The sequence below is a fragment of the Protomyctophum bolini genome (assembly GCF_963924005.1).
Source record: "Protomyctophum bolini genome assembly, chromosome: 1".
NCBI classification, from domain to species: Eukaryota; Metazoa; Chordata; class Actinopteri; order Myctophiformes; family Myctophidae; genus Protomyctophum; species Protomyctophum bolini.
The window spans coordinates 6,092,987-6,114,951 of record NC_137862.1 but is presented as its reverse complement, the minus strand read 5'-3'; the positions used below and the strand labels follow the sequence as shown (position 1 = coordinate 6,114,951).

General features: G+C 44.7%; 2 protein-coding genes across 5 annotated transcripts; both read left to right on the top strand.

The window, feature by feature from the left end:
- Positions 1-252: 252 nt before the first annotated feature.
- On the top strand, positions 253-12,107 carry ercc5 (excision repair cross-complementation group 5). Its single transcript, XM_080758981.1, has 15 exons — positions 253-653; positions 1,005-1,180; positions 1,782-1,897; positions 1,992-2,093; positions 2,208-2,268; positions 2,803-2,946; positions 3,662-3,872; positions 4,353-5,405; positions 5,498-5,682; positions 6,392-6,511; positions 7,215-7,428; positions 9,016-9,160; positions 9,293-9,493; positions 10,088-10,172; positions 10,624-12,107. Exons 1-15 carry the CDS (start codon positions 566-568, stop codon positions 11,233-11,235), a joined length of 3,513 nt encoding a protein of 1,170 aa, XP_080615107.1. The 5' UTR covers positions 253-565; the 3' UTR covers positions 11,236-12,107.
- A 139-nt stretch (positions 12,108-12,246) lies between these two features.
- mettl21e (methyltransferase like 21e) lies at positions 12,247-16,585 on the top strand. Of its 4 annotated transcripts, none has more exons than XM_080758947.1 (6): positions 12,247-12,352; positions 12,552-12,605; positions 13,855-14,120; positions 14,244-14,361; positions 15,374-15,471; positions 16,042-16,585. In XM_080758947.1, exons 1-6 carry the CDS (start codon positions 12,277-12,279, stop codon positions 16,360-16,362), a joined length of 933 nt encoding a protein of 310 aa, XP_080615073.1. In that variant the 5' UTR covers positions 12,247-12,276; the 3' UTR covers positions 16,363-16,585. The 4 variants fall into 4 exon arrangements, with proteins under 4 accessions (XP_080615073.1, XP_080615074.1, XP_080615075.1 ...); XM_080758948.1 differs by having other exon boundaries at positions 12,248-12,352; positions 13,936-14,120; positions 16,042-16,578; XM_080758949.1 differs by having other exon boundaries at positions 12,317-12,335; positions 16,042-16,580.
- The last annotated feature ends 5,380 nt before the right edge of the window (positions 16,586-21,965 follow it).

The following is a 21,965-nucleotide window of genomic DNA, read 5'->3' as shown; positions in this document are numbered from 1 at the left end:
ACCGGATGTTGTTGGCCAACAAGTTAAACGCCGACGCGACAGTTCCAGCGGAACTAGACCCAGTGGGGGTGGGGGGGGGGAAACAGTACCGATCTGGGATCAGTTGCTGTTTTTTCATAAACATATTGTGCCAATATTGAGCCAGGGAACGTTTAGTTTAATCTGATCTGAGTTCAGGTTAAGAAAGATCGTGCTCGGCTCGAGCACACAGTGTAACGCACTAATATAACCGGCCCAATACATTATTCTACACGGATCGGAACCATAGAGACTGGAACCTTCAAATGGGGGTGTAGTGTCTGCGAACTGAAACAACAGACAGTGACACCGCACCAGAATCTGAACCACATCGGGGTTCAGCGAGTCGTCTCCATTTGAACTACAAGTACTGTCTAAATTGGTCAAAGAAATGACTCAAAGTCCGACTATAGACAGTACAGCATTTCTTATCGCTACACAATTTTACGCACATGTAAATACGTGTCCCTGTTTTGAGCCAACCGCCGTTTAAACAACAATAAGAAGTGTACATGCAATAATAACCCATCTGTGTGCGGTAATAACCATGGGAGTGCACGGACTGTGGAGACTCCTGGAGAGTACTGGGAAACCCGTCAACCCAGAGACACTGGAAGGAAAGATCTTGGCTATTGGTATCCTTGATTGACTGATGGTTATTTTATGTTTTTAATGTGCAGGATTGATTGAATACTTTATCAGGCAGAAATGTAAACAGTACGTGGTACAGACAGACATTAAGGCTAAAAACTAAACGGATAATGCAAAAACCGAAAAACGTCCTGGAGACGTAGCTGTTTCCATTGTGATCCTTCTTTTGAGGACAGAGAGCCACTGTATATTAATACCTGTTCTGATATTTATAGCTCTGTGCGTGGTGTTTGTGGAATGAATCTATCTACCCCCATGTATTGATTTGCTTTCATATCACTTGAGTGGTAAGTATATTGTGTCAACTTAAGTCATATCCTTAACCAAGCTTCCAGACATCAGCATTTGGCTCAATCAGGCAGTGAAGGGAGTCAGGGACCGGGAAGGAAACAGCGTTCAGAATGCCCACCTCCTCACTCTCTTCCACCGTGTCTGTAAGCTGCTCTTCTTCCGCATAAAGCCAGTGTTTGTGTTTGATGGAGATGCACCTCTACTGAAGAAGCAGACTCTGGTACGTGGAGAGGATCTCTATATTTCATTTTATCAAAATAAATGGCGAAAAAATCCCCCAAAAAACCCAGTTATGAATTGGGCTACGGACCGTCGGACTAAAATAACTTCAAAAAGTGTACTACAAATAGACCCGGTTGTATTTGTTCCATCTTTACAGTTGAGTTAACTGAGGACCCCCCGGAACCTCCTTATTAACATAGGACCTCACATTGAGTTAGCCGAGGACCCCCTGGAACCTCCTTATATAGGACCTAGTGATCTATTTTAGTTTGTGTCCTGCTTCTTGTCACAGAGAGATCTCTGAGTCTGACTATGTCTAAATGGTTTACACTAGAGGTGACTTCACAGCTTTATATGCTGCTGTGTGTGATCCTTGTGTCTGAATGTCCTTCCTGGGCCCTGAGGAGACAGAGTGTGTGATCCTTGTGTCTGAATGTCCTTCCTAGGCCCTGAGGAGACAGAGTGTGTGATCCTTGTGTCTGAATGTCCTTCCTAGGCCCTGAGGAGACAGAGTGTGTGATCCTTGTGTCTGAATGTCCTTCCTAGGCCATGAGGAGGAGACAGAGTGTGTGATCCTTGTGTCTGAATGTCCTTCCTAGGCCCTGAGGAGACAGAGGAAGGAAGAGCTGAGTCGTGAGTCCAAACAGACCAATGAGAAACTCCTCAAGACGTTCTTAAAGAGACAAGCCATCAAAGCTGCACTTGGAGACCGCAGGTTAGGAACATGAAAATCAGCAGGAATAGACAAATGAGAAGACTTGACAAAATGTGAAAGATGAAACCGTTGCTTTTATCTTCCTCCACCACAGTAAAGACCCTCTGCCCAGCATCTCCGACGTCAGGAGAGATGAGGTGGATGACATTTATGTTCTACCAGCCCTGCCACCGGCAGAGGAGAAGGACAGGAACAGGTGAGTTATAGAGAGAGAGAGAGAGAGAGGCTGCTTGTTATATTTCTGGATGATGTATAGATTAGAAAAGGACAACCAACGTTATCTTCTCCATCCTTTCTTTATTGCTAATAGCTCAGAAGAGGAGGAAGAGCGAGTGCAGGAAGAGATGACTGAAAACTACCTCATGTATCAGGTAACATTACAACTATATGTTAAAACTGATCTGAAAACTACCTCATGTATCAGGTAACATTACAACTATATGTTAAAACTGATCTGAAAACTACCTCATGTATCAGGTAACATTACAACCACCATGTTAAAACTGATCTGAAAACGACCTCATGTATCAGGTAACATTTACAACCACCATGTTAAATCTGATCTTTGGGCGCTGATAGCCGAGTGGTTAAATGGTTTTTCGTGGCTTTCGCCTTTATTTTAAAACAATTTTATGGAGGGACAGACAGTAGGCTGACACGGGGAGAGAGATGGGGGGGTAAGACATGCATTGGGAGTCGAACCTGCGGCACACTGCCAGACTGGATTACCAGCCAAGGTGCCTGGACCGCTGAGCCACGGCCCAGGCCAATAGCCAAGTGGTTAATGCACATAGCAACCATAACAATGGATGGGACGTCTATATGAAGTGTACATTTTAGATGTAGAACAGTGTGAATAATTGATATTTGAAAATCCAGATGCCCTCTTTTTGTTTTCTCCTCAGGAGGAACTGTACGAGCGTCCCAACTCGGTGGACATCAACTCAGAGGGCTTCACCAGCCTGCCTCCTGAGATGAAACACGAGATACTCAAAGACATGAAGGAGCTTAGCAAAAGACGCCGAACCATGTACCACAAGCCTCCAGAGGTGAACACTCACACATCCATACTTCAGTACAATGTGCTGGATGCTTTTTTTAAATGGTCTCTTATTACTATTAACATTTTCTATTTATTAAAAAAAAACACACACACACACAATTCTAGTTTATTTTGCTAGCTTCAGTTATAATAATCATTTCTTCTTCTGTTTTCTACATGAATATAACCACATTATAACCATATAAAATGAAATGGGAGTTAAATGCTGCAATTTGTAAAAATGGCAAAAATATGACTCCTAACGTCATTGAAGTGGGACTCATAAAATGTCCCTGGGACTCATCTACTGTAAAAGACCATCACTGCATGAACGCACGCACACACACACACACACCAACACCAACACACACAACACACACAGCTGTGATCTTGTAGATGGGCTACCCCCAAAAGGGATACCGGTATTTCACTTGTATTTTATTTGCAGATGTTATTCACATTTACAGTGCAGGGGTTTATATGTCATATCGTCATGAGGGGTATTTCACTTTAACACGTTTGTGTGCACTGACCCCAGGCAGTTTTTAAGTTGCTTGATTCAATATTTAGATATTTGATATTCACTTTATCAGACATGTCCCCTATATAAACCCATTGCAGCTTCAAACGCCAATTTGAACCATGTTGGATAGGGTTTGGGTCTCGAGCTGGAACAGTTTAAGCCCTTGTTAATGCAGGTAATTCCCATTCTGTTCCGTCAGCAATCAGGAGACTTCTCCCAGTACCAACTGGCCGGTCTGCTGCAGAGGAGCCATCTGAACAAACGCCTTGAGGAGGTGGAACGAGAGATGGGCCAGCAGAGTGCTGGCTGGGCTCCACAGATCCTGGGTCCGGGTGGAGAGGAGGGGGAGCACAGTGTGGAGTCACGCAGGGTCCTCTCCGAGGACTCTGCCCACTATATTCTCATTAAAGGTGAAGCCATTCTGTCAGATGATTTAAGCATTGACACGTGACCTGACCAGTCGAAATTATTTGTACTTTGGACTTACCCCCAATACCCCCAAATTGAGTGCCAAGCAGAGAGATATTGCATTGTGAATGTGTACCATTTGACCCGGAGATTGAACCCGCGGCAACTGATGGTCAGGTCGTCCATAATAATGTTATTAAAGTTGTTGTTGCTCACTATGCTTGTCAATGTCATAGTTTTGGTCAAAGGATATCTAATGGCGCCTGTGAGCCCGACGGATGGGGAGATTAGATTGTAGTTATTATCTCTTGTGTAAAAGTGAGGAGACGAGACAAATGTACATGAGCTGACTAAATCATATATTTGAATTAAATTCCAAGTTTCACAATTACATAATTATAAAATTACTATACGGAAACACAGAAAGGAAACACTTTTTCACATTTATAGCAATATGATTATCTTTGCTTTTTATTTCTCAGGTTCTAAGAAAAGTGAGAAGGCTCCAGAGAGCCAGCCGGCAGCCCAGCCCTGGTCTGGGGGACCCCTCTCACGGGGACCCCTCTCAGGGGGACCCCTCTCACGGGGAAGGAGAGATCGACCCGAGCCCCTGTGGCGTCCTGTCGCCGAGGAGGAGGACGAAGAAGAACAGGGTCCCTCTTCAGCCCCCAAGCCGTCTATATCGAATCCTCCCCTTTCTCCCGAGAGGACCGCTGACCCTGCTTCACCGCGCACTCTGAGGGCCATCCAGGAGGCTATGGATGACAGCTGGGACGAGGACATGGGTGAGGTCAGTGAGAAGAGGAGTGGCAGCGTGTCCCCTCGCACACGACTGGCCATCCAACAAGCCTTCGCAGAGGACGAGAACGGCATGAGTGAAAGAGAGGCTCTGATTGTTAGAGCGCCAAACGAGGCCCTGCCAACGAGTCGACATCCTGCACCACGGCTGATCATAAGCAGCTCAGAGGAAGAGAAAGAAGTCGACGATTACCTTCAGTGTGTTGATTCTGAACACACGGGGAACAAATCCAACCAAAATGTTCACGCCAGAGATGCGTTGTTGGACAGTAGTTCTGAAGATGAGTTGGAGATGAATAGAGCATTTAGTGCTACAGTGCTGACACATAGTGATGGACAGTTTGGACACCCTAACATAGAAGAAAGTCAGAATGAGAGCGAAGCATCGATGGAGTTGGAAGAGCAGACAAAGCGAAAGACATTGATTCGTGTGGGCAGTGGAGGAGAGGACGACGGAAAGGAACGCAAAGAAAGAGGAGTATTAGAACGTGAACGGACAGGAGAGGACATGGGACATGGTTCAGGTCAGTCCCAACGGACAGGAGAGGACATGGGACATGGTTCAGGTCAGTCCCAACGGACAGGAGAGGACATGGGACATGGTTCAGGTCAGTCCCAGAGAGTTGCCTCAGGTCAAAGGGACATGATGCTCTCTCCTCTGAACAGGAGTGACGTCTCGGAGGAGAGACACGGAGCGGTGCTGAAGAAGAAGGACGACGAGAGGAGCGATTCAGAAGGTGTGTGTCCTTCTGGATCGCTGTCATTTGTATCATTTGTATCCTTTTTGATTTAGAGTCAAGTGTTGTGGTCTTACCATCTGCTCTTCCAGAAAGCTTCATCGAGGTGTCCGATGGGGAGGAGTCAACAGAGGAGGATGCAGGTGACTCCCACGTCCAGGATGAGGGGTTGGAGGCTGGAGATGAAGAGGAGGAGGCTCTCAGCAGCCCAGCGGATGAAGAGGAGAAGGAGGACAGCCCCACACCTGTCGCCAATGAATGGGAACACATTGATGCTGTAAGTATGAAATCAGATCCCAACCAATGCCAGATTTTGGGTTCTGATGACGATCCCGAGTTTGGAGAGTCCTATTACCAATGTTTTGACCAATATTTTGTCAAATAGTGCAACATGATCTATTCAGTTGGAAAAAACTAAAACATTTAACTTGGAAGCAAACAAATTGATAAAATGAACTTTATTTTATTGAACCACCTAAGCAAAAAATAAAGAATTGCTCATCTACAAGGTCACAATGCAAACATTCTGGAAAATATTAGAAACATTCGCCTATGATAACAAAAAATAGAGACGCTAGGTTGAAAGTGGTTGAAATCAGGACACGTCGTCTGCATACTGATATCGATCAAAAAGTCAAATAATGACAGATTTATCAGTCTGGCTCTGTATGAAATTCCAAGATAATGCATAAACGTGGAGCCCTCAATGTATACAAGTGAGAAATAACATTGTATATGCATGACATGTCATATATAGACACAGACACAGGGCATTTCCTTCACGTCTGCAGGATGCCGGTCAGACAAGAAGAACAACAACACATCAAATTAGCCCATATAATGTTACTGAGCACCTAAGAAGGGCCAGGCCCATATCGTAAAGAAAGCTACAGACGATGGTTGAAGAGTCTTAACATGTTGGGTCTTCTGTATCGTTGTAATGTCTGGTGTGTGGTGAATGATGCAGTACCTGTGTCCTCCTGCAGGAGGAGCTGGAGGCACTGGAGAGCTCTCTTCAGGTCCAGCAGAGCAGCCTGAAGGAACAGAGACAGCAGCAGGAGAGGATGGCTGCCACCGTCACGGGACAGATGTGTCTGGAGAGCCAGGTGAGGAAACGCTAACCCTATAGACTAGCGTCAGTCCCGCCCCCTCAAGAGACCCGGAAAATAAATCCCCGTTCATTTTCCTCGTAGACATTTCAAAAAGTATTTATTTAAAGACCTTTTAAGCCTCGTACGAAGCCAACTCTTGTCGTGACAAATCATGACAACAAACACAACTTTTCGGGCCGAACAAATAATTAGAAAGAAGAAGAAAACGGCAGGTTAGAACACTTTGCTTGTTGGTTTTCTCCTTTGTAATTATTTGGTCCAAAATGTTGTGTGTGTTGTCATGATTTGTCACGACTCGAGTTGGCTTTGTACGACGCTTATAAGGTCTTTAAATGTCTATGGGAAAAATGCATTGGGAATTATTTCCTGGGCCTGGTGTCATCATGAAAGGGGACGGGACTGCAACGTATCAGCTCTATAGACACATGCACAACATCAGTGCGTACAGGTGTGTGTGTGTGACACACAATTTCTCCTTTCATTGTCAAATATTGAGACGTGTGGGGACAAGATTTGGCAGACATTTAACCTGTCAAAAGCTGTATATAGGAGGGGCTAGCGCCCCTCAAAAATATGTATACAAACCAACAGACAGACAGACCAATACAAGCTCACAACGCGTGCGATATGTTGCCAGCCTGCAACGTGTAACAGGCAGCCATTATGAATACGTTTTCTTTCTCTGCCGTCATAACAGGAGCTGCTGAGGTTGTTTGGCGTTCCCTACGTGGTGGCGCCCATGGAGGCGGAGGCTCAGTGTGCAGCGCTCGACCGCTCCGACCACACCCACGGGACCATCACGGACGACTCCGACGTCTGGCTGTTCGGAGGGAGACACGTCTACAAGAACTTCTTCAGTCAGAGCAAATATGTGGAGCACTACCAGTACATCGACCTTCAGAACCAGCTGGGTCAGCGCTGTCACCAATTCACTATGTCTGTGACCACTCCTTATAACCCATTCTGACCTGAGATCAGATTCTAAAAATGTCTATTACATCCTGACAGTTTCATTATTAACCCATTCTGACCTGAGATCAGATTAAAAAAATGTCTATTACATCCTGACAGTTTCATTATTAACCCATTCTGACCTGAGATCAGATTCTAAAAATGTCTTCGATTTAAAAAAATAGCAGACCTACAAGCTCGTAGCGCGCCACTCGGTGGCGCGCTATGAGCTTGTAGGCGGCTACAAGCTCATTAGGGCGGCTATGGACCCCCGATTTAATGGCATTTCTACCTCTGGTACCCCAATTTATATTGTAAAACCACTGTTAATTTAACTCTGAGAGTGTACAAATGTTTGTACACTCACAAAATACAGACCCATAAAGGTCCATTTGGTTCCAAACTATCATTTAGCTGGGGACCCCCTGGAACTCCCTCAGGTACCACAGGGGGTCCCCGGACCCCACTTTGGGAACCACTGGCTTATAAATCTGAGCTACATACTGTATCTGATCATGAATTCAAATATTATGCCAAGTTCAGAGTACTCTTGTCTAATGTTTCTCGTTGAAGTTTTAACACCCGAGCAGGGTGCTAATCTGGGATGTTTATCCAGCACATGGCATTACAGTGACAGGCGTTGAAGTCGGTAATGACTGACATGCAGTCAGGGAGAACAACACACTTGGGTGGGAACCCCTTTTGGTTTTTTAACACATTCTGACCTGAGATCAGATTCTAAAAATGTCTTATACATCCTGACAGTTTTCTGAAAAAGCTATGTTTCTATGTCAGTCGTTCTTCGATTTTTCAAAAATAGCTAAATTATAACCTAATGCTTAAAACACCAAAAGAGGTTCACACTCAGATCTACAAGCTCATAGCGCACCACCGAGTGGCGCGCTATGAGCTTGTAGGTCTGATATTTTTAAATAGCTAAAGCATAACGTAATGCTAACACCAAAAAAGGTTCCCGCCCAAAGTGTGAACCCCTTTTGGTGTTTTAAGCATTAGGTTATAATTTAGCTATTGAAAAATAGCAGATCTACAAGTGCCGCGCTACGAGCTTGTAGGTCTATTTTCTTAAATCGTGAAAATGTGGCGCACATTTGGAATATATATTCTTTCAGAACGTTTTTAACTCAAATCTTTGCTTCTGAGGGGTTCCTGGAATAACATATTTTCAGATGGGGGTCGTTGGCCAATTACATATAATTCTGGGGGTCCTGACATGAAATATTTAGAAAGCCACTTACAGAAACATAGGGTTTTTCAGAAAAACTGTCAGGATTTAGAAGACATTAGAATCGTTCCCAGGTCAAAATGGGTTAACGGTTCAAGTCTTGAGTGCTCAGAGTTCTCAAATCCTTCATTCACATAGCTGTCGGTAAATAACCCACACAAAGAACCCTGAGGGTCCCTGACACTCCGCTATAAGACCCCTGAGGGTCCCTGACACTCCGCTATAAGACCCCTGAGGGTCCCTGACACTATCAGCTATAGTTCCTCACTGCATCCTGTCCTTCCTCGCCCCCCCCCCCCCCCAGGTCTGGACAGGAGCAAGCTCATCAACCTGGCCTACCTGCTGGGGAGCGACTACACCGAAGGAGTCCCAGGAGTGGGCCATGTCACTGGGATGGAAATCCTCAACGAATTCCCTGGGCCGAGCATGGAACCACTGGCGCAATTTAGGTAGGTATGTGAGTGTGCACGTGTGTGCTGTAATGGGAAAATGATTGCCAACAATGGGTATATTAGTGTTTTCTGTCTTGTACAGTATGTATTTTAAAAGGGATTTGCCCGTTTGCTCTTTCTGCCTTCCAGTGAATGGTGGTCAGAAGCCCAGAAGAACAAGCGTTCGGTGTCTGACCCACGGGACTCCAAGGTTAAGAAGAAACTGCGGGCCCTGAAACTGCAGCCTGGCTTCCCCAACCCCGTCGTAGCCCAGGCCTACCTGCACCCAGCGGTGGAACAGTCCGATGGCTCCTTCAGCTGGGGACGTCCAGACCTCCACCTTATCACAGAATATCCTTTATTTTATTTTTATTTTTTTATATATATATTTTTTATCCCACGATTTTGTAACCCATTTTTCACCCCTGTGTCAATCATCTACTGTGATCCTGGGCTCTACACACCCTCCGCCAACCAGGGGAGAGCAACGGACTTAACTTCATGCTTGAGTGTCCAAGTTGTTCCTTTACACCTGACAGGGGGGAGTTTCCCTGGTTGGACGTAGCGCGTGGAAGGAACACGTTATTCCAACCAGTTCCTTTCCCCTCCATCAGGCGCCCCGGCTGGCCAGGGGGAGGCAGTTTAGAGACCAGGATTAATGCATGTTTTTTGTGAGGGTACCTACCCTAGGGGACACGGGGAGAACATGTGAGGGTACCTACCCTAGGGGACACGGGGAGAACATGCAAACTCCACACAGAAAGGCCCTTTCGCCGAACCCCGCCTTCGGGTATGGGCACTGATGACGCGGAGGAGGAAACACGCCGCCAGCACCCACAGTGCCCCGAGCGGGAATCGAACCCATAGAAATCCTTTATTTCTATGTGTGGGCGTATTAGATTCCACTATGTGTGTGAATGAAGGTATTTCCTTAACCATTTTTACATTTTGTCAAAGTCGCTTCGGGTGGAGCAGTCGGAAGGCAGAGGAGACCCTTCAGCCTGTACTGAAACAGCTCAATGTTCACCAGGTACTTGGAAGAGAAAGACATGCCAGCCCAACCTGTCAGGGGGTCATGACTGTTAAAGGGCCACTTCACCCCTTTTGCAAGAAGATCTTATTTTTAATTATGTTTGGGAGACAAGAAACACTTTCCTGTGGTTTTTATGTGGGTAATTTGTGTTTTTAGATATTTTAGTATTTCAAAAGTGTCCATGGACTCCATTATGTCACGGACACTGGGCTCACTTACTTCCTGGCATAGATATATATATAAGAAAGCTAGATGGCGCTAGACCCGCGCTCTGGCCAATGGAGAGGCGGCCATCTCACTGAGGGGCATATTGTTTCCCTTTTCACAGTGTCCCGTTTGACTGTAATGTTGAAAAAGGTTCTAGCTAACATTACTAACGTTCTCATTTCTATCTACTGTTTGACTGTAATGTTGAAAAAGGTTCTATAACAAATCTGTTTGTCTGCAGACTCAACTGCGCATTGACTCGTTCTTCCGCATGGAGCAGCAGGAAAGACAGGCCATCCGCAGCCAGCGTCTCCGCCGCGCGGTCACCTGCCTGAAGCGAAAGGAGAGGGAGGGAGAGGAGGAAGAGGAAGAGGAAGAGATAATCTCCCCATCAAAACTGAGGAAAGGGAAGTCAGTGGAGCGTAAACGGAAGCTCGGAGGGGAAATGGAGCGAGATGCAGGGTCTGTGATGGGAGGAGGGTCTGTGATGGCAGGAGGCTTCATGGGGGGGTGTGCACCAGTGGTCGATGCCGAACCTCCTCTTGGTTCTCTAAAACATGTGACCAGTGGCAGCGATGACATGGGTTCTCTAAAACATGTGACCAGCGGCAGCGATGACAGGGAGTCCCTCGCCATAACTCACCGGCGCATTCCTCCAGCCATTGAACCCAAGAGCCTCCCGAAGGTAACGAGGCAAAGCAGCAGCGGCTCCTCTGAGGATAGCGACGGGGGCGGTGGCGTTCCCATGGTGACCGCACGATCTGTGTTTGAGAAGAAACGGCGAGGTCGCGGTGGGACAAGTGCCAGGGGGAGGGGGAAGGGGAGGGGGAAAGGCCGGGCGAAGAAACTATGATCTCCATGTCTGTTCATTGGGTCTTGGATCAGAATTGGAACATTGGAAGATTACCGTTGATGCATTTGTTAATTGGTTGATGAATTTCTATTTTTGTACGATTGGTGTGTCCACTCCAGACCAGACCAGTGTTGACATGGTGAAATAGTCGGACTGAGGCGGTCGGTGACTCAACATCCCTTTCATTGTTGTTTTTTTGTTTTTTTTGAGAGAGAGAGAGAGAGGCGCTAGCCCTTCCAACGCATGGCTGTCTGAAATTACATCTTGGGCCAGCCAAGTCTATGGACTTTAATGTTTGTTTAGGGCAGTACATGGCAATGTAAGACATCATCTGGCTGATATAAATACATCTTGTAACATGAGAGCATTAACCCATTCTGAACGGGAGCCCATTTTGGTGTCAGCATCATGTTACGCTTTAGCTATTGAAAAATAGCAGATCTACAAGCTCATAGCACGCCACCGAGTGGCGCGCTACGAGCTTGTAGGTCTGCTATTTTTGAAAAATCGAAGAGCGACTGACTTTTTTTAATCTGATCTCAGGTCAGAATGGGTTAATCAGACCAGTGTGTGTCCAGTGGAAACCTCGTATGAATCTGATCTCAGGTCAGAATTAATCAGACCAGTGTGTGTCCAGTGGAAACCTCGTATGAATCTGATCTCAGGTCAGAATGGGTTAACATGCCCCCAAAGATCTTGGCGCCTTTCACTTCACTCAATGTGTCATTGTTTTCTATTGCAGTCTCACCTCCTGTCATCACTTTCACTCACATCTCTCTAGTGTCTCCAACCACACCACCACAACCACATGCACTCAAAACACTCCATGTCATCATGAGAAAAATGTGAATAAAATACTACTGCTCTCATTATGCCAGCTGGTATCAACTGTCTTGATTTCTAATTCTGTACGATATGCAGAATGAGCAACATTTAACGCAATAGTTATTGTTCCATCATGTCAATCTGTAGTGTAGAATGTGCAGCTGCTGTCGTCTGTCAGCCTGACCGTCGGCGCATTGCTCAGCATGCGTGCTCCGCATGCTGCGTGCTCAGAGTGAGAGAGAGAGAGAGCGATACACAGAGAGATTAAAAACACTGTATGTTACCGTATGGGGTAAGTGGAGTATGATAAAACTACAGGTGACTGTTTGTTTTGGAGGTGTGATGGAGGGGAGGCCTCTTACCAAGCCACTCTCCAATTTGTACCGGGTTTCCAGGACCTTTTTCTGGGACTACAGAACCAGGAACGGCAATATGCTAAAAATATTGTGTAACTCATACTGTTGTTAATGCTCTTGGACCCTTACTGGCAGACACGGATACCCAGCTGCTGTCGGCCATGGAGGACTCGAGGAACGGAGAAAACAGTGAGTGTTTCACTTAGGAGTGGGTAGTAGTAGTAATAATAATAATAATAACGGGGCAAATGCAACATTTAGTTTTGCTGTGTGGACACTTTCAAATTAGAGTAAACTGCTTTAATTTATGGTGGTGTCTTCTGTTTTAACCCATTCTGAACGGTTGGTGTTATGCTTTAGCTATTGAAAAATAGCAGATCTACAAGCTCATAGCGCGCCACTGAGTGGCGCGCTACGAGCTTGTAGGTCTGCTATTTTTGAAAGATCGAAGAACGAATCTTCTGATCTCGGGTCAGAATGGGTTAATCAGACCAGTGTGTGTCCAGTGGAAACCTCGTATGAATCTGATCTCAGGTCAGAATGGGTTAAACATTCAACTTTATTTTCACCCCTAAATCTACTTACCGTTGCGTGGCCCCTCGTGGGTGGGTGGTCCCCATTACCTTCTTGTACAGTATGTCTCTGCTGATGATGTATGTCCTATGTGTAAAAGAATAAAAGAACCCATTTAGGCCTGGAGAAAAAAAGTCTTCTGAAAGAATATATTATTCAAAGATTTGTGCCGCATTTTCACGGGTTTTTCAAAAATAGCAGATCTACAAGCTCATAGCACGCCACTCGGTGGCGCGCTATGAGCTTGTAGATCTGCTATTTTTCAATAGCTAAATAATGCTTAGTTAAAACACAAACGGGTTCCCGTCCAGAATAAAATAAATCACACTCGTGTGAACACTGAGGGGCGCTCTTATACATCATCACATTCCGGCCAATCACTTTTGGCGTCCTCACTTTTGGCGCCCTCAGCCAATCAAATCATCACTATGGGGGCGGGTACACACACACACAAAGCTGAGCATGGGAGGGGCTAGCGGCTATCACCCCTCAAGAAATCACACCCGTGTGAAGTGAGGGGCACTATACACTATATACTTTTATGACGTAATTATGAGACAAACCTAACATTAAACTCTGTCCATGTCAATGAGGTTTGTTTAAACCCATTCTGGGCGGGAACCCCTTTTGGTTGAAGTGGTGTTTTCTAATCAAAATTCTAATCTCCACGCTGTGAGAGAGGGGTTAAGACTGAACCTTTTCAACCCCTCTCTCACAGCGTGAGAGAGGGAGGGGTTATAAGTAAACATAAGGTTACCTCTTAGGTGGATTTAGGACAAAGTCATGCCAGCTCAGCTGTTCAGAGTTTACATTATGTTCAAGTATGTGAAGTAGCCGTAACTATAATTCATTACTCCATTTTCAGGTGTTGCAGTGGATGCAGACCTTCCAGGTGTTGCAGTGGATGCAGACCTTCCAGGTGTTGCAGTGGATGCAGACCTTCCAGGTGTTGCAGTGGATGCAGACCTTCCAGGTGTTGCAGTGGATGCAGACCTTGTCAAGGATATCACATCGCGACAGTACCGCCCGACTCTCATTGGCAATGAGGCCTGGGAAGGCTACACCTTCGCTAACCTACAGATCCGCATCAAAGAGTCCAACGACCTCTATGGATGTGTGCTCTGGCCCTCGGTACAAAAAAAAGGCCTCCTATACATCATCATACATAACCATAGTATTGTCATCTTTCATTTATTATACGCCATTAATTTGCTTTGAATGACGACAGAACTGAATTCTAACATCCCACAACAGGCTTCGGTGCTGTGTCATTTCCTTGATACCAACCGTGACAAGTACAACCTGACAGACAGAAATGTCATTGAGCTAGGAGCTGGAACTGGGCTGGTCACCATAGTGTCCAGTCTGCTAGGTATGTGGACAATAGTAACAAAAGCAATTGTTTATTGCAAGTCGTTTGATTCTAATGCTTTTTCTTTTAGTGTCTCTCTCTCAGATTATTTTTAACTTAAACTGTATGAAATACTTGCAACTGTATTAATTGATTGCCCGAGTCCGGCGTACGGTTGACCAAAACCAGAGCAGAACTCCCACCACGGGACTCGGGCAATCAATTAATACAGTTGCAACCATTATATTAATGGCAGTATTTCCATACAGCTTAAGTTAACTCTTAACTGTACCACTGCTTGTCAGGGGCCAAGGTAACCTCCTCAGAACTATCCCTTTAACTCTTAACTGTACCACTGCTTGTCAGGGGCCAAGGTAACCTCCTCAGAACTATCCCTTTAACTCTGAACTGTACCATGCTTGTCAGGGGCCAAGGTAACCTTCTCAGAACTATCCCTTTAACTCTGAACTGTACCATTGCTTGTCAGGGGCCAAGGTAACCTCCTCAGAACTATCCCTTTAACTCTTAACTGTACCACTGCTTGTCAGGGGCCAAGGTAACCTCCTCAGAACTATCCCTTTAACTCTGAACTGTACCATGCTTGTCAGGGGCCAAGGTAACCTCCTCAGAACTATCCCTTTAACTCTTAACTGTACCACTGCTTGTCAGGGGCCAAGGTAACCTCCTCAGAACTATCCCTTTAACTCTTAACTGTACCACTGCTTGTCAGGGGCCAAGGTAACCTCCTCAGAACTATCCCTTTAACTCTTAACTGTACCACTGCTTGTCAGGGGCCAAGGTAACCTCCTCAGAACTATCCCTTTAACTCTGAACTGTACCATGCTTGTCAGGGGCCAAGGTAACCTCCTCAGAACTATCCCTTTAACTCTTAACTGTACCACTGCTTGTCAGGGGCCAAGGTAACCTCCTCAGAACTATCCCTTTAACTCTGAACTGTACCATGCTTGTCAGGGGCCAAGGTAACCTCCTCAGAACTATCCCTTTAACTCTGAACTGTACCACTGCTTGTCAGGGGCCAAGGTAACCTCCACGGACATACCAGAGGTGTTGGGGAACCTCCAGCACAATGTGCTGCGGAACACTAGAGAGCGATGCAAGTACATTCCACTGGTAGGTCTATAAATAACTGTGTGTGTGTGTGTGTGTGTGTGTGTGTGTGTGTGTGTGTGTGTGTGTGTGTGTGTGTGTGTGTGTGTGTGCGTGCGTGTGCGTGTGCGTGTGTGTGTGCGTGTGCGTGTGTGTGTGTGTGTGTAAACAGAACAGTACTGGAGTGACAGAAAACTGTGGAAAGAACAGCATGCGCCGCTGATCCCCTGAACCGTGGGATGTTGCCAATGCCATCATGTGATTAACGCTCTACTGGTGTGAATAATTCACATGGTGTGAGATAATTATTTAGTACCATATATATATATATATATATATATATATATATGGCTGCTCTGTAAGAAATATTACCTCATCTTCATATACTCGCTTCAAGGGAGGACATTTATTTACATAATAATAATTGTTATAACAGGGCCCGGGGTAAAGGGGGTGGGGGGGACTCAGACTTTACAGGGGCCATGCAGTTTCGAATTGTAGCCGTTATAACATTGTTAGGTCATGCCCCAAATAAAGAATAAAGATGTCAGGTTGAAAGTGGTTAAAACAAACCAAACCTATATGTTCATTCAGGTCACAGAGCTCTTCTGGGGCCAGCAAGTGGAGCAGAGATTCCCAAGTGCCACCCATTGTTTTGACTACATCCTGGCAGCCGACGTGGTCTATGGACACGCGTACCTAGACGAGCTGTTGGACACCTTTGACTACCTGTGCCAGGACGACACGCAGATCCTGTGGGCCATGCGCTTCCGCCTCGACAAGGAGAACAGCTTTGTGGGGCGCTTCCAGAAACGCTTCAACACGGAGGAGCTGTACGACCTTCCTAGTCTCAGCATTAAGCTCTACCGAGCCTGGAGGAAAGACAAATGGACCGCCCGCTCCACTGCTGCCTGACCTACTGCTACCAACCAGACACTCTAGGACTGACCTACTGCTACCAACCAGACACTCTACTGACCTACTGCTACCAACCAGACACTCTAGGACTGACCTACTGCTACCAACCAGACACTCTAGGACTGACCTAATGCTACAAACCAGACACTCTAGGACTGACCTAATGCTACCAACCAGACACTCTAGGACTGACCTACTGCTACAAACCAGACACTCTACTGACCTACTGCTACCAACCAGACACTCTAGGACTGACCTACTGCTACCAACCAGACACTCTAGGACTGACCTACTGCTACCAACCAGACACTCTACTGACCTACTGCTACCAACCAGACACTCTAGGACTGACCTACTGCTACCAACCAGACACTCTACTGACCTACTGCTACCAACTAGACACTCTAGGACTGACCTACTGCTACCAACCAGACACTCTAGGACTGACCTACTGCTACCAACCAGACACTCTAGGACTGACCTACTGCTACCAACTAGACACTCTACTGACCTACTGCTACCAACCAGACACTCTAGGACTGACCTACTGCTACCAACCAGACACTCTAGGACTGACCTACTGCTACCAACCAGACACTCTAGGACTGACCTACTGCTACCAACTAGACACTCTACTGACCTACTGCTACCAACCAGACACTCTAGGACTGACCTACTGCTACCAACTAGACACTCTACTGACCTACTGCTACAAACCAGACACTCAAGGACTGACCTACTGCTACCAACCAGACACTCTAAGACTGACCTAATGCTACCAACTTTTTATTTTATTTTTATTTAACCTTTATTTAACCAGTAAAATCACATTGAGACTGCGTCTCTTTTACAAGTGGGAACTGGCCAAGAGGCAGAAATAAAAATTACACTTCAATACCACATCGTCAATGTTACATTTTGAACCAGCAAATACAACATCCATAATACACCTTAAAGTACCTATGCACACAACACACAAGTCACCTGTCCTACTTTTTAGTAGCATAATAAATATATAGGCATGAACATATAGGCTAGTACATATCCAAACATGTGCAGGTGTTGGATTGTACATCAAAGATGATCCTTTTGAAACTTCTCAAGGGAACTTTCAAAGCCAATTTTTGTCTGGACTGTAGATCGTTCCACGACCAAGGGCCAAAGAAGGCCAGACATTTTTTACCCCCCTCGGATTTGAATGCTGGTCCTACACACCGCAGCCTGTAAGACGGCAGGTCACCCAGAATGTCTTTATAAATGAAAATATGCCAATGTTGAAGCCTGCAAGCTGCCAATGAGAACCAACCGACTGCAGCATACACCGTGCAGCGAAAGGTGAATTTGTTATGAATCTCAATGCAGCATGGTACAAGGGATCCAATTTGGTCAAGGTTGAAGAGCAGGCAAACCTATAAATGGTATCACCATAATAATAATCCAATTGGGACAGAAAGAGACCAATGACCAGGTTTTTACGAGCTGAACAAGCCTTCAATCTGTAGAAGAAACCCAGAGTGTGAATTTAAGCTTTTTGCACAAGGAATCAATGTGAAATTTGAAGTTGTGTTTATCCAACCAAAAGGCTAAAGGTATTTGTAGCGTTCCACCCACTCAATGGGAGTTCCATCGAGAGTGGAGATGCTCATTGGTACATGTGGTACCTAGAGTGCTTTGATTGACTACCGATGTTGTTCACATACAGAAGAAAGAGTAGGGGACCTAATATCGAACCCTGTGGGACACCTTTTTCCAAAGTTGCAGGATCAGACACAATGTCGCCTATTTTGACACACTGGGCTGTATTTTGCGTGTCTTAAGTACCAGGTCTTATTCCCTAACTTGAGTAAACTAAAGACCTGGAGGCGTGATCAATGCTCTTTGGCCACTCAGAATAGCCAAATGGAAATGGCATTGATCACGCCTCCAGGTCTTTAGTTTACTCAAGTTAGGGAATTAGACCTGGTACTTAAGACATGCAAAATACAGCCCACAGTGTCCGACCCAGCAAGTAACATTTAAACCAGCTTATCGCATTTTGACCAATGCCTAAATTGGAGTATCAAGCAAACTGGTGGTGGTGGGCTGGCTGGGTTACCAATGCGTTCCCCACATGCAACATTGATTTTAATTGCGCAACTTTAATTGCTTGTACACTTGGACATATCCTACCAATTTCATATGACATGCCTTTAAAAAATATATTGTTTTCACGTGTAATACAAGTTTTATATAATACATTTAGAAGTGAATACATAGGTTTAGATGCCTGTGACAGCTTGTCTACGACAGAAAAACGTGTGAGGACAAAGCCTTACGACAGCTCAACACAACTTAATAATGACAACCAAACAACCAACACAACTTACAGCTAAGACCAAACAGTAGCTGCTCTAATGTCTATAAAGGGTTTCTTATCTTCAGTATGTCTATTGTCTACACCTGCCCCAAGACCAGTAGGGGGCAGCAACACCACGGAGTACCGGGGGGGATATCCAGATATCTGTTACATCATGTTTGGCTGTGATTAATTTGGCCATAGTATTAGTAAGAAGACATTAAAGAGGTGGATTATTATAGTTTCCTAATAGACTTAAGGTCCTTTATGAATGCCAAAGAGGGCATTTGGACTGTGAAGATTCAATATCAAGCCAAATCGAGGAAGGATCCGATTTAAGCCAATTCGTAAGCACAGCTGAGGTGCGCGGCCAGTTGGTAATGCAGCCTTGCTGCCTTATATTGGGCAGATCTAGACCACCATCTGCGCTATCCATTTGAAGTGGTTGGCCAATTTCAGCCGAGGCTTCCTCCCACTCCAGATGAAAGTACTTATCCAGCCTTCTAGTACCTTGATAACCTTGTTTGTCAACAATACAGGAATAATTTGCAATGGATAAAGTATTCTGGGGAGAATATAAATTTTGTATTATTATAGTTATAGTGAAGCCAAAGAGAGACGAGCATCTTGTATCTGATAAGACTCCACTGTATAAGTTGGAGGTGGAATAAGCTGTAAGTTATGTGATGTCGGAGGCTGCTCTCCGTATGTCATGACATTGGGCAACTTTGACGATGGAGAGGGGCCATTATATTTCCATACTCATTCCAGAGGGGCCACATTTCATTTCATGCAAAAATAACCGATCTACAAGTTCAAACCGCTTTGCATCGCGGCGCGTTTTGAACAGCTATTTTTTACTATATTTGAATTGAAATCCTGAATATGTTTTTGCTATTTTTAATTGGGATCCTGAACAGTCATTTTAACTAAATACAAATATATTGGACATAAAAAAAAGACAATAACATTATTTGTAATACTACTCGGCAAGCTACTAATTTAGACTAAGTAATTAAAGTGGGTCATGTTTGCATGTTTGGAATTGTAAACAGCTGAAACCAATACTTCAGTAGGCTATTCCTTAACCTGAGGGCCACATTGAGTGAAGGTGGTGGCCGCATGTGGCCCCCGGGCCGCCGCAGTTGCCCATGTATGTCATACAGGGAGCAGCCTTTATCCAAATAAGGAGCTGCTCCATTAGCAACAATGTATAACAGAAACTTGTCACTGACCTCATATCCATCCCTCGCATTTTCTGGCAATTCTGAACGAGATGGTCTCACGCCCCTTACACAAATCATCTGTCAGAAATAGATACCAAACAGAATACCAACTTAAGGAGTGTGTCAACGTTTATACTGTCTAAAACTCTAAATAACAGTAATGGAGGGTACTTTGTGTTGCAGTAACTCATGGTTTTTTTAGGGTTTGCATGGCATAACATGCATCTTGTTACTCCTACTGTATGTGCTAAAGCAATTGGGGTCATGGTGACATGGTAGCTAAGTGAGGGACCTGCAGGCACACACCATGCACATGTGCGTTTCAAACTATCTGGTTTAACTTTTAAATAGTCATGGAAACCTTTGGCTGTGATATTTAGTCATCAGAATCATAAGTCAATGCCGTTTCAAAGTTTTGTCTTTTGCCTGAAGGTCAGTAGACCGAAAGCTTGCGAATAAAATGATTGTGCACAGATTTGAGTGGAGCTTCCCTTTATTATCCTTTTGTGACTCCAGCACCTCAAAGTTAAGTTTTTTTCAGCAGATGAGCGTAAAAGGTTTTGTCTTTTCAAATCATCCGTTGAGGACAACAGATGGAATATACTGTAGAGTCCAGTTCTTCATGATTATTGTAAATACATACATGTTCAAAATCAAATTAAGTGAATAGTTAATAGAAATTCAAGGTAATATATGCATGCAGAAGACATTATAATGTTCAACATATTTGTATTTCTTTGTTTGTTGTTGGTGCTGCTGCTGCATAATTGTAGCCTACTTGTAGCCTTTTTCAAGCATCACTTTATTAATAGGCGACTATTTGTTATACATACAGTAGGGGCCGGGTTTGAAAAATGAAGTGACCCTTTGGGGAAAAAAAGAGTATGACCCCCTGCTGATTTGTGCCTGGAAACGGCACTGGTAGAGTCTGACTTAGCTTACGAATCGTGCTTAACATCTGAAAACTAATATACCAGGCAGGCTGGCCAAAAAAAGTAATTCAGTCATAATGTAACTATAAATCAACTTGGCTCCAACCTGAGAAGGCTCACTTGTCTCTCTGCGTCTATTTGTAGACAACGAGGAAAGCAGCAGGATTTTGTAGCTTAAACTGACTTAAATATGAACCCACAACAATGTACACCATAGATGCTTATTATTTCATATTGTTAACGTCAACTCCTGTAATACATTTAGAATGGAACAGAAGGCATTCTTTCCTTAGCACATGTTGATATTACAGTCAACATGGCATTGCACTAATATTACAGACAGTCAACATGGCATTGCACTAATATTACAGACAGTCAACATGGCATTGCACTAATATTACAGACAGTCAACATGGCATTGCACCCTCGAAATGTTCAAAAGCACACTCAAAACCCACCTTTTCAAACTGGCTTTCCCTACATAACCCCCCCCCCCCACACACACACACACACACACACACACACACACACACACACACACACACACACACACACACACACACACACACACACACACACACACACACACACACACACACACACACACACACACACACACACACACACACACACACACACACACACACACACACACACACACACACACACACACACACACACACACCCTTCTTGTTTGTCCCTCTTTTGATTTTGATTTCTAGTTTTTAACCTTTTAAACCTTTTTAAATATTTTTCTAATAAATATGTCTGTACCTCTTTCTGTAAAGCCACTTTGGGTACCCAGAAAAGCGCTATATAAATCGTATATATTATTATTATTATTATTATTATATTACAGACAGTCATTGCACTAATATTACAGACAGTCAACATGACATTGCACTAATATTACACAGTCATTGCACTAATATTACAGACAGTCAACATGACATTGCACTAATATTACACAGTCATTGCACTAATATTACAGACAGTCAACATGACATTGCACTAATATTACAGACAGTCATTGCACTAATATTACAGTCAACATGGCATTGCACTAATATTACAGACAGTCATTGCACTAATATTACAGACAGTCAA

Excerpts from the sequence above, each read along its gene's own strand:
- ercc5 (XM_080758981.1), top strand. The coding sequence starts at position 566 with ATGGGAGTGCACGGACTGTGGAGACTCCTGGAGAGTACTGGGAAACCC. Across the intron at positions 5,683-6,391 it reads AATGGGAACACATTGATGCT|GAGGAGCTGGAGGCACTGGA; the intron begins GTAAGTATGAAA and ends GTCCTCCTGCAG. Across the intron at positions 10,173-10,623 it reads AACAGCTCAATGTTCACCAG|ACTCAACTGCGCATTGACTC; the intron begins GTACTTGGAAGA and ends GTTTGTCTGCAG.
- mettl21e (XM_080758947.1), top strand. The coding sequence starts at position 12,277 with ATGCTGCGTGCTCAGAGTGAGAGAGAGAGAGAGCGATACACAGAGAGA. Across the intron at positions 12,606-13,854 it reads CTCGAGGAACGGAGAAAACA|GTGTTGCAGTGGATGCAGAC; the intron begins GTGAGTGTTTCA and ends CTCCATTTTCAG. Across the intron at positions 14,362-15,373 it reads CATAGTGTCCAGTCTGCTAG|GGGCCAAGGTAACCTCCACG; the intron begins GTATGTGGACAA and ends ACTGCTTGTCAG.